The sequence below is a fragment of the Gracilinanus agilis genome, chromosome 6, assembly GCF_016433145.1.
Source record: "Gracilinanus agilis isolate LMUSP501 chromosome 6, AgileGrace, whole genome shotgun sequence".
Lineage (NCBI taxonomy): Eukaryota > Metazoa > Chordata > Mammalia > Didelphimorphia > Didelphidae > Gracilinanus > Gracilinanus agilis.
The window spans coordinates 118051495-118063621 of NC_058135.1; the positions used below are offsets into that span (position 1 = coordinate 118051495).

The window sequence follows — 12127 nt, forward strand, 5'->3', positions numbered from 1 at the left end:
GACAGAGAGACAGAGAGACAGAGAGACAGAGAGAGACAGAGAGAGAGAGAGAGAGAGAGAGAGAGAGAGAGAGAGAGAGAGAGAGAGAGAGACAGACAGAGACAGACAGAGACAGAGAGAGAGACAGAGAGAGACAGAGAGAGACAGAGACAGAGACAGAGACAGAGACAGAGAGAGACAGAGAGAGAGAGAGAGATATCAGGATGAGTGACTCTTTTTACCCCAATATAACATTCACCAAGGCCAATCCTAGAACCACATCCCAGCAGTATTGTAATGGTCCTAAGCTGCTTCTTACCTCTCTGATATGTCTCCATGGGATGGTTGGGAAGCTAAAATAACATAACATTTGCTTAATAATAACAATAATAATTAATGATAAATAATAAAAGTTATTTACTCACTTTATGGTATCCTATAAATACTAATATCTGTCTGCCTCAAGTAAGCCAAAAACTCATCAAAACAAATCAGAGCCTAGTTGTGATCTGCCAGGAGTTTTTCCACAGCGAAAATATCATTTGGATGCTCCACAGATTTGTGTGGCATAGTTATAGTAGCCAACTTTGAATTAAAATGACCCTGGGGGAACTCACTTAACTCTGAGATCCAGTGTCTCCATTTGTAATCATGAGGAAAATAATAAATGGGCTGTTAGTGGCCTCTTCCTGCCCACAACATTGGACTGTGCTTATTTTTCAGTGTACCTGTTGTTTCCCACTCCTCAACAGAATATAAGGTTTTTGTTTGTTGATAAATATTTATTAAGCATCTGCTATTTGCCAGACATCGTGTTAAACACCAGGGATAGAGAGGCGAAAGACAGTTCTTTTGTGTAGTTCGAATGAATACAAACATGCTATATGCAGGATACATAAGAAACAAGAGAGAGAAGGCACCAGAAATAAGAGGGGTTGGGAAAGTTTCCTATAAGGTGGGACTGTAAGTTGGAACTTAAAGGAAGGCAGGAAAGCAAAAAGTGAAGATGAAGAGGGAGAGTATTCTAAGTATGGGAGCTAGCCAGAGAAGACGTCCAGAGCAGAGAGACAAACAAGTAGACCATTGTCAAAGAGTATGTGGTAGAGAGTAAGGTGTAGGAAGACTGCAAAGGTAGGAGAGCTCTGGGTCATGAAGAGCTTTGGATATCAAAAAGATTTTGTATTTGACCCTGGAAGTGAGAGAGAACCACTAAGTTTATTGACTAGGAGGATGGCATGATTGGATCTATGTTTTAGGAAAATCACTTCTATCAGGGAATGTCTCGTTTTGGTTCTGTGATGAGTAAAAATTCTGAGGTACTGGGTTCTGGGGTAAGAAAAATCAATTTATTGATTAGGCTAGCAATAACTGATAGATTCGTTGATCCATGATCTCTCTCAGTGAAGCCATATCATTCAGGCATCTTGGGTCATAAAATACAATTTGGGAAGCTCATTCTTCAGCCCTCTCCAGACATCTCTAATTGGTGGATAACAAATGGGGAAGTAAGTAATATTTTCCAGTCCTTCCCTGATCCCCTCGAGATGATGGGGAAAATCACATGCCTGATCATAGGATTCTAATATGCCCATCTAGATGAAGAAATCAAGTTGGCCTGGCCAAGATTGACTTTCCCCCATTCATTCCAGTGGAGGAATCAAAGATAAGTCAAGCTGCCTCCCTCAGGGCATATTTGACTAAAACTAGTTTTTGCTTATTAGACAAGATGAAGCTTATATTTTTTTAATCTTAATTATCTCAATTTTAAAGGCTGCTCTGGGACAGAGAACGTGAAGGCATTCCTAGGATTGTCAGGACAAAGGAATAAGAAAAAAGGCTTGAAAAAAATCCAATATCACCAAGCTCTATTAGAAATCAAACAGTTCAGTTGGAGCATTAGAAAGGAAAATGAGACAGCATTATAATAAATCTCAGTCTACCTGAAACATAGTAGGTGCTTAAGAAACAAAGCCTGATTGGGGCAGCTAAGTGTCTCAGTGGATTGAGAGTCAGGCCCAGAGACAGAAGGTCCTGGGTTCAAATCTGACCTCAGACACTTCCCAGCTGTGTGACCCTGGGCAAGTCACTTAACCCCCGTTGCCTAGCCCTTACCACTCTTCTGCTTTAGAATCAATACCTAATGTTGATTCTAAGATGGAAGGTAAGGGTTTTTTTTAAAAGAAAGGCTGAAAATCAAAACAACTCTGAGGTATCACCTCACACCTAGCAGATTGGCTAAAATGAAAGAAGGGGAGAGTAATGAATGTTGGAGGGGATGTGGCAAAATTGGGACATTAATGCATTGCTGGTGGAGTTGTGAACTGATCCAACCATTCTGGCTGGCAATTTGGAACTAGACTCAAAGGGTTATAAAAGAATGGCTGCCCTTTGATCCAGCCATACCATTGTTGGGTTTGTACCCCAAACAGATCATAGATAAACAGACTTGTATGAAAATATTTATAGCTGTGCTTTTTGTGGTGGCAAAAAACTGGAAAACGAGGGGATGCCCTTCAATTGGGGAATGGCTGAACAAATTGTGGTATATGCGGGTGATGGAATACTATTGTGCTCAAAGGAATAATAAACTGGAGGAGTTCCAGGTGAACTGGAACAATCTCCAAGAATTGATGCAGAGCAAAAGGAGCAGAGCCAGAAGAACATTGTACACAGAGACTGATATACTATGGTAAAATCGAATGTAATGGACTTCTGTACTAGCAGCAATGCAATGACCCAGGGCAATTCTGAGGGATTTATGGTAAAGATGCTACCCACATTCAGAGGAAGAACTGCAGGAGTGGAAACAGAAGAAAAACAACTGTTTGAACACATGGGTTGAGGTGGTGTTGTGTGCAGATGCAAAGCATGGAATCCCTGCAAAGGTACAGGGAGAGCCTCACCCAGAATTCCAGGGGACCCCCCTGGAGAACTTTGGGTGAGGGGCAGTTGAGAAGGGTTGAAGACAATTAATTGGTGGGATTGGAAGTGAGCAGATACTCTGCTTGTTTCTCCTGACTTGGGGTTTCTCCTGAGAAACCATTGTAGCTTAAGCCAGTAGTTTCTACTCATAGAGTTAGCCTATTTGTCATTTCTATTCTTCATTAATATAGTTATATAATTATTTAGTAATTAGAGAGTAAGATATTTATCTATAGCAAGAGAGCCAATTTTAGTTAAGTGCTTCATCTTCTCCAGTGAGGAGGGGGAAGGGGGCATCAATTTAACAGTTTAGGGGCACCTTTCATATATCCTAAACCCTTCACTGATTTATATAATTTTCCTTGTTAATTCCTAATATAACTTTTACCCTTCAAATCTGTGCCTGATAATCATTTGGAAGATACTTACAATTCAGTCTGTACATTTGGGTTGAATCCTGTTGGCTGCCAGTTTAAGATCTCCTCTGTCCTCAACAGTTAGATAAATAATTTCTATATATCTCCTCTAACTGACCTGAGAGGAATATAAATTTAAGAAAGGAACATTATTGGGGTTTCAGCCATAAGAGAAACTTACCAGAAGAATCCTATTGCTGTCTTCATTACCAACTGAAGCAGAAGCAGTTAGAGGGGGAGGGGGTTGAGAATCAGGAGTGTTTAGCCCCCTCCTTTCCTCACTGTGGCCTGTCAATCTCTGGCTCTTGACTTAAAGCGCTATTTGGCCCTGAAACATTTATCTGCTTCTCCAAACTAACTGTTAATATAATCATAACAGTGGACATGATTGGGGATGTAGACTGGAAACTACCACACCAATGTAACTATCAAAGATTTGGAAATAGGTCTTGATCAATGACACATGATAAAACCAGTGGAAATGCACATCGCCATGGTGGGGGAGGTCAGGGGGTGAAGGGGAAAGTAAGAGCATGAATTATGTAAGCATGTTAACTTTTCTAAAAAATAAATATTAATAAATGTTTTAAAAAAAGAAAGGCTGAATGAATGAAAGTGCTTTAAAATCAATGGATGAGCTATCATTAACTTTAGAGGTCTCTGTAAGTCTTTTTTTTTTAATTATGAACATCAAAAAATAACAATAAATATTTCAGGATGCAAAAGTTGTGACCTCTCATTACATATAGTGTGATTTTAGTTATTCATGTAAAGCTGTACCCCTTTCAGATTTTGGCAAGTCTAAAAGCGGGCTGTAAAGGGCATAGAGAAAGAGAAAATGAGGCAGACAAATGTTAAACTGTTCAGGAGCAACTAGGAGGTGCAATGGGTAGAGTGCTGAAGCAAAAATCAGGAAAAGTTCAAACTGTGACCTCATGATCCTGAGCAAATCACTTAACCTCTCTGTTGTCTCAAATGGTATGATGATAGCACCCACTTCGCAGGGTGTACAAAGAAAATAATATTTACAAAGCTCAGCCTGTCTTCCCTCCTTCCCCAAGAAAACATCCTTAGTGAGAGCTGAGTTCAGGATCTTTCTGACTCCCTGCCTAGCCCTGTGTCTGTTCTACCATTCTACTTGTCACTCTCATTTAGAATTAACTCCATCACTTACACCAGAGAAACAAAGGCAGCCATATAGAAATGTCTTCGAAGCACAGCTGGCTATTTAAAATTTGCCCAAAGCACCAAATGCTATGTCTTTATTCGCTGGCTTCAAGGTACAACAAAAACAGCCAACATTTAGAGGTGTTTTACATACATTGTCTCTTTAAGGGATCACAAACTATCCATTGAGGCATGTACCAGAGCTATTATCAGCGCCATTTAATAGACACAACTAACCCCAAATCATAGAGCTTCAAGTGGGGGAGGTGGGATTTGAACCCAAGTCTTCCTGACTTCATTCATCAATCCCAGCATTTATTAAGTTTGCTAACATTTACTAGGTCCTACTGAGTGCTGGAGATACATAGAAAGACAAAAAACAAAAACAAAACTGATCCTTGTTCTTAGATCGCTTGGCTGCTCCTTCAACTACAAAACCAAAACCAGAGCCAAGTGGGGCCACATTATAGCGGGGCCATTAATGTTTGCTGAATAACAAATTAGTCTAAGAAAGCCTGGTAAGATGCCTCAGCACTTAGAGTCAGCTTTGAGGATGAGCCAATCCGGCTGAAGTTTGACGGCCAGATTCTAGGGCTACATTGACCTCTGCCAGGACCATCGGGCAAGACTAGGAACTCACCTTCTAGCAGCATAGTTCAGGGCAAGGAACTTAACATATCGGCATTCCAAACCACTCGCAAAAGATTAACTTAAGAAATAGTGAGACAGACATCTTTAAGAAAATTAAAACCAAAATTTTTCCAAATAGCAGTCTATTTCAGGGATTCATGGGGCTTTTTATGCCCGTATATGACTGGTTGCTCTTTAAAATCCTTACTTTTTCCCCCATAACCTCATCAATGGACTGGACAGATAGTGCCAGGTCTGGAGTCAACAAAATTCATTTTCCTGAAGTCAAATCCAGTCTCACTCTTACTAGTTGGGCGACCCTGGGCAAGTCACTTAACCCTGTTTGCCTCAGTTCCTCATCCATAAAATGAGCCGCAAAAGGAAATAGCAAACCATTCTAGTGTCTTTGCCAAGAAAATCCCAAGTGGAGTAAGAAAGAATCAGACATGACTGAAAAAATGACTGATTATCAATGGATTCGATTCTTTTGTAACCCTACTTACAGAATCAGACTTCAAGTTGGAAGGAATCTCACATGTGTCCTAATCTAGTATGCACCTCAATGGAAATATCCTCTCCAAAGTCTTTAACAATCATCCAGAATTCATTTGAAAACCTCTAACAACTAGGAACTGATTACATTCACAGCAGCCCACACTCTCTGTCAGGGGGTAAATGGCATGCTTTATTATGGGACTTCTGGAATTGTTGTTGGCCATTCATTGATTAGAATCCTTAAGTCTTTTGAAGTTATTTTTGTAATACTATAGTTGTTGTATAATGAGTTCTTCTGGTTCTGCTTATTTCACTCTGTGTGAATTCACACCTTCCCAGGTTTCTCCAAAGTCATCCTTTTCATCATTTCTTGTGGCAAAACATCACAGTCATATACCATAGCTTATTCGGCCATTCTCCAATTGATAAACATCCCCTCAGTTTACCATTCTTTGACAGCACAAAAAGAGCTGTGATCCATATTTTTGTCTCTATGAATCCTCAAGGAGAACATATCTCTGATCCTTCTCCACACAATAGTCCTTAAAATACTAGAAAATACCTATTATAATTTCCACATGGCCAATTCTGCCTTTTAAGAAGCTTTTCTCCTCAGTGGATTTTTGTGTCTCTTTTATCAACTGGTATATTCTGTGTTTTATATGAGATCATAGATTTAAAGCTGGAAGGATTCTTTGAGATCTAGTCTAGAGATGTAAGACAATGTCACTGGGTGCTGAAATACTCCCAAGCAAGGCCTGAACCAGATTAAAATGTAACTGTGAAATGTTTCACAAAATAAATAAAAATACAATACAACATAGATAACATTACTATGTGATTATCTAAGTATATGTTGCCTAAATTATCCCTATTTAGGGGAATAGTGCATCCTATTTCTGTTTGAGGCTGAACCCACTACTCTAGTCCATTCTACAGTTGAGATAAATGAAGTCTGGAGGGCTGAAATATCCTGCCCAAGATCACACTAGTAACAATGGCAGATTCAAGAATTAAACTAAAATCCTTTAACTTCAAACCCAAAGTCCTTGCCTACTGCCCATGTGGGGGACTGAAGTCTCCAAAAGCACATCCTCATTATCACAGGATCACATATTTAGAGTTTGAAGGGACCTAAACTGTCATCTACTCCAAAGTCTTCATTTTATAACCGAAGTCATTTTGCCCAAAGTCACACTGATAATCATTTGGGGCAGAGGTCCTGGGACTCAAATCCAGCATTCTCTCCACTATACCATTATAGCAAGAAAAAGGAATGAACTTTGTTTTCCAAGTTACTACAATATTTGTTTACTCTTTTGCATTCATTTTGTTGGCTTCTCACAAGAAAATATAAGAGCACCATGATGAAGTGGAAAGAATTCCAGACTATTTCGCTATCAAAAGGGAGAGTTCAGGAGACTTCTGGTTAGGATGGCAGCAGAGTAAGGAGCAGCTGCTCGATCTCTCCTAACCAAAGCATACAGGACTCCTCAAGGGGACATAAAAACGAATCCAGACGAACGAAGGGACCCCACAACAGGGCGCAGCATTGAAGGTACGTGGAATCGGGGCATTTCCACGCTATAAAGGGGTGAAACAGCTCTCACTAAAACGCGAGAGGAAGAAGCCCCTCCCCTACACCCCACACCACGCACAGCACCAAGGCCAGCCCACAAGAGTTAAAGCAGATTTGGGGCACGCATTAAGTCACTGGCAGCTCCAGGGCTTGTTCCTGAGAGCAGCAAGACTTAGGATCCCAAGAGGCTAAAGAATGCACACAGACTCTCCAGAGTGCCTGCGCAGATGAAGGCATTGCCCTAGGTGCAGACAAGGATCTCGAGTGCAGGCTTGGACTGCGAGTGGGGACCTGGTGCAGATGGCTGTGGAAGCAGCCCCTGAGACTGCTGAAAGAGCCTCGGGCAGAGGGGCAGACCAGGGACAACCAGGAGGCTCGACCCCGAGAACAAGGAGACCTGAGACCTTGGGAGCCTAAAAAGCGCAGAAAGACCCTGAGTGTGAGGACAAAGCTGAGAAGGCACTGGGCTAACAATGGCAACCAATAGGGAAGCCCAGAAGAGAAAGATTATCAAGAAGAACTCTGGAACACTCAACAACTTTTACACAGAGAAAATCCAGACAACAGAGGGGAACAAACAATAAAACATATCCAAACCTTCCCAAAATAATGAAAACTGGTCACAAGCTATTGAAGAGTTCAAATCAGAGATGATGAGAAAGATGGATGAGATCTGGCAAGAAAATAACAGTTTAAAAGGCAGAATTTCACAATTGGAAAGTGAGGCCCAGAAATCAAATGAACTGATAAGCAAATTGAACACCAGAAATGACCAGATTGAAAAGGAAAACCAGTCCCTAAAGGCTAGAATTGAGCAATTAGAAGCTAATGATCTCTCAAGACAACAAGAACAAATAAAACAAAGTCAAAAGACTGATAGAATAGAAGGAAACATGAAATATCTCAATGAGAAAGTGACAGACCAAGAAAACCAGTCTAGAAGAGACAATTTGAGAATCACTGGTCTTCCAGAAAAAGCAGAAATTAATAGAAACTTGGACTCCATACTAAAAGAAATTATTCAACAAAACTGCCCTGAAGTTCTACAACAAGAGGGCAATATAGACATTGAAAGGATCCATAGATCACCCTCTACACTAGACACTGAAAAGACAACCCCCAGGAATATAATAGCCAAATTCAAGAGCTTCCAACTAAAAGAAAAAAAATATTACAAGAAGCCAGAAAGAGACAATTCAAATATCAAGGAGCACCAATTAGGATCACACAGGATCTGGCAGCCTCCACCCTAAAAGACTGCAAGGCTTGGAATATGATATTCAGAAAGGCAAGAGAACTGGGCCTAAAACCACAGATCAACTACCCATCAAAACTGACTATATACTTCCAGGGGAAAGTATGGGAATTCAACAAAATTGAAGATTTCCAAATATTTGCACAGAAGAGAACAGGACTAAATGGAAAGTTTGATATCCAACCACAAAAATCAAGAGAAACATGAAAAGGAAAATAAGAAACAGAGGGAAAAGAAAGAAAACTCATAATTTTTTAAATTTGCCTCTTTAAGGGCTTCAATAAGATCTAGTTATCTGTATTCCTATGTGGAGAAATGCTATGTATAATTCTCTGTAGAGAACTCTATTCACTATTATAGCAATCAGAAGAATAATTCATAGGGAGAGGGTAGAATCCTAAATGGTCTAAGATGGCATGGGGGTGGGAAAGAGGGGGATGAATAGTAGAGGACACCAAAAGAAACTTGAGTGAATAAGAAAAATAGGATATTCTATTACACATGAAGAGGGCATGGGAAGGGGAGGTGACAAATGCTAGTATAAGAAGGAGAGGAAGAGAGCATTAAGAGGTAATATTTAAACCTTACTCTCAGTGTAATCAACCCGGAGAGGGAAGAGTAGCTACATTATCCATTGGGATAAAAAAACTCTATCTAACCCTACTGAGAAAGTCAGAAGGGATAAACCAAGGGGAGCAGGGGAGTGGGGAGGTCAAAAAAGGTAGGGGAGAAGAAGGGGGAGGGAATTCATTAGGCCTTTAAAAATAAAAAGAGGGGAATAACAAGGGAGGGGGTAGAAAGGGAGTTAATCAAAGGAGGGGACAAGGGATACCCACTCAAAGCAAACCACTGGTTTAAAAGAAAATAGTGTAAGAAGAAGGGGTGGGACTAGGGGAGGATACAAAAATGTCAGTGAATGCACAACTGATAATTATAACTCTGAATGTGAATGGGATGAACTCACTCATAAAACAGAAGCAAATAGCAGAGTGGATTAGAAACCAAAATCCTACCATATGTTGTCTACAAGAAACACATATGAGGCAGGTGGACTTACACAAGTTTAAGGTTAAGGGCTTGAGCAAAATCTTTTGGGCATCAAATGAGAAAAAGAAGGCAGGAGTGGCTATTATGATTTCTGACAAAGCCAAAGTAAAAATAGATATGATTAAAAAAGACAGGGAAGGTCATTACATCCTGATTAAAGGCAGTATAAACAATGAGGAAATAACACTGCTCAATATGTATCCACCAATATGTATAGCATCCAAATTCATAAAGGAGAAACTGGCAGAGTTCAAGAAGGAAATAGATAGTAAAACCATAATAGTGGGAGATCTAAATACTCCTCTTTCAGATCTAGATAAATCAAACCAAAAAATAAATAAAAAAGAGGTAAGAGAGGTGAAAGAAATCTTAGAAAATTAGATTTAATTGATACGTGGAGAAAAATAAATAGGGACAAAAAGGAATACACATTCTTTTCAGCTACACATGGTACATTCACAAAGATTGACCATATAATAGGGCATAGAAACATTGCAAACAAATGCAAAAGAGCAGATATAATAAATGTAACTTTCTCAGACCATAATGCAATAAAAATAATAATTAGTAAGGGCACCTGGACAGGCAAATCAAAAACCAATTGGAAATTAAACAATATGATTCTCCAAAACCAGTTAGTCAAAGAAGAAATCATAGAAATAATCAACAATTTCATTGAAGAGAATGACAATGATGAGACATCCTACCAAACTCTGTGGGATGCGGCCAAGGCAGTACTCAGGGGGAAATTTATATCCTTGAGTGCATATATTAACAAATTAAGGAGGGCAGAGATCAATGAATTGGGCATGCAACTCAAAAAATTAGAAAGTGAGCAAATTAAAAATCCCCAGATGAAAACTAAATTAGAAATACTAAAAACCAAGGGAGAAATTAATAAAATCGAAAGTAAAAGAACTATTGAATTAATAAATAAGACTAGAAGCTGGTATTTTTAAAAAAACAGATAAAATAGACAAAGTACTGGTCAATCTAATAAAAAAAAGGAAAGAAGAAAACCAAATTGACAGTATCAAAGATGAAAAGGGAGACCTCACCTCTAATGAAGAGGAAATTAAGGCAATCATTAAAAACTATTTCACCCAATTATATGGCAATAAATATAACAATTTAGGAGATATGGATGAATATTTACAAAAATATAAACTGCCTAGATTAACAGCAGAAGAAATAGAATACCTAAATAATCCTATATCAGAAAAAGAAATTGAACAAGCCATCAAAGAACTCCCTAAGAAAAATCGCCAGGGCCGGATGGATTCACAAGTGAATTCTATCAGACATTCAAAGAGCAACTAATCCCAATACTATACAAATTATTTGATATGATAAGCAAAGAAGGAATTCTACCAAATTCCTTTTATGACACAAATATGGTACTGATTCCAAAGCCAGGTAGATCAAAAACAGAGAAAGAAAACTATAAAATCTTAAATAGAATACTAGCAAAGAGACCCCAACAAATAATTAAGAAGATCATCCACCATGATCAGGTGGGATTTATACCAGGAATGCAAGGATGGTTCAACATTAGGAAAACCATCCAAATAATTGACCATATCAACAGTCTAACAAACAAAAATCACATGATTATCTCAATAGATGCTGAAAAAGCCTTTAACAAAATACAGCATCCATTCCTATTGAAAACACTGAAAAGTATAGGAATAGAAGGACCTTTCCTAAAAATAATAAACAATATATACCTAAAACCATCAACAAGCATCATATGCAATGGGGATAAATTAGAAGCCTTCCCCAATAAGATCAGGAGTGAAACAAGGATGCCCATTATCACCTCTACTATTCAACATAGTACTAGAAACACTAGCAGTAGCAATTAGAGAAGAAAAAGAAATTGAAGGAATCAAAATAGGCAATGAGGAGACTAAGCTATCACTCTTTGCAGATGATATGATGGTCTACTTAAAAAATCCTAGAGAATCAACTAAGAAGCTGGTAGAAATAATCAACAACTTTAGCAAAGTTGCAGGATACAAAATAAATGCACATAAATCATCAGCATTTCTATATATTTCCAACACATTAGAGCAGCAAGAGGTAGAAAGAGAAACACCATTTAAAATCACCCTTGACAATATAAAATACTTGGGAATCTATCTACCAAAACAAACGCAGCAATTATATGAAAACAACTACAAAACACTTTCCAAACAAATAAAACTGGATCTCAACAGTTGGAAAGCCATTAATTGCTCATGGGTAGGACGAGCTAACATAATAAAAATGACCATCCTACCCAAATTAATTTACCTATTTAGTGCCATACCTATCAAACTACCAAAAAACTTCTTTACTGAATTAGGAAAAACTATAACAAATTTCATTTGGAATAACAAAAGATTGAGAATATCAAGGGAAATAATGAAAAAAAAAGTGAAGGAAGGAGGCCTAGCATTACCAGATATTATATAAAGCAGCAGTCATCAAAACAATATGGTACTGGCTAAGAGATAGAAGGGAGGATCAGTGGAATAGACTTGGGGTTAATGACATCAGCAAGACAGTCTATGATAAACCCAAAGAGCCCAACTTTGGGGACATGAATCCACTATTTGACAAAAACTGCTGGGAAATTTGGAAAACAATATGGGA

The 12127-nt window shown here is 38.7% G+C and overlaps 1 protein-coding gene across 2 annotated transcripts in view; it reads right to left on the reverse strand.

Moving 5' to 3' along the window:
* Positions 1-12127, reverse strand: part of TLR2 (toll like receptor 2) — a 19613-nt gene that overhangs the window by 2562 nt on the left and 4924 nt on the right. The window contains exon 1 of one of the 2 annotated variants that reach the window (XM_044680761.1): positions 3499-3525. The exons of the other annotated variant lie outside the window; for it this stretch is intronic. Within the exon in view, the coding sequence (XP_044536696.1) occupies positions 3499-3524 (26 nt within the window). The 5' untranslated portion in view covers position 3525. Of the gene's footprint in view, positions 1-3498; positions 3526-12127 lie in introns of those variants that run through there. 2 annotated transcript variants of the gene reach the window in all.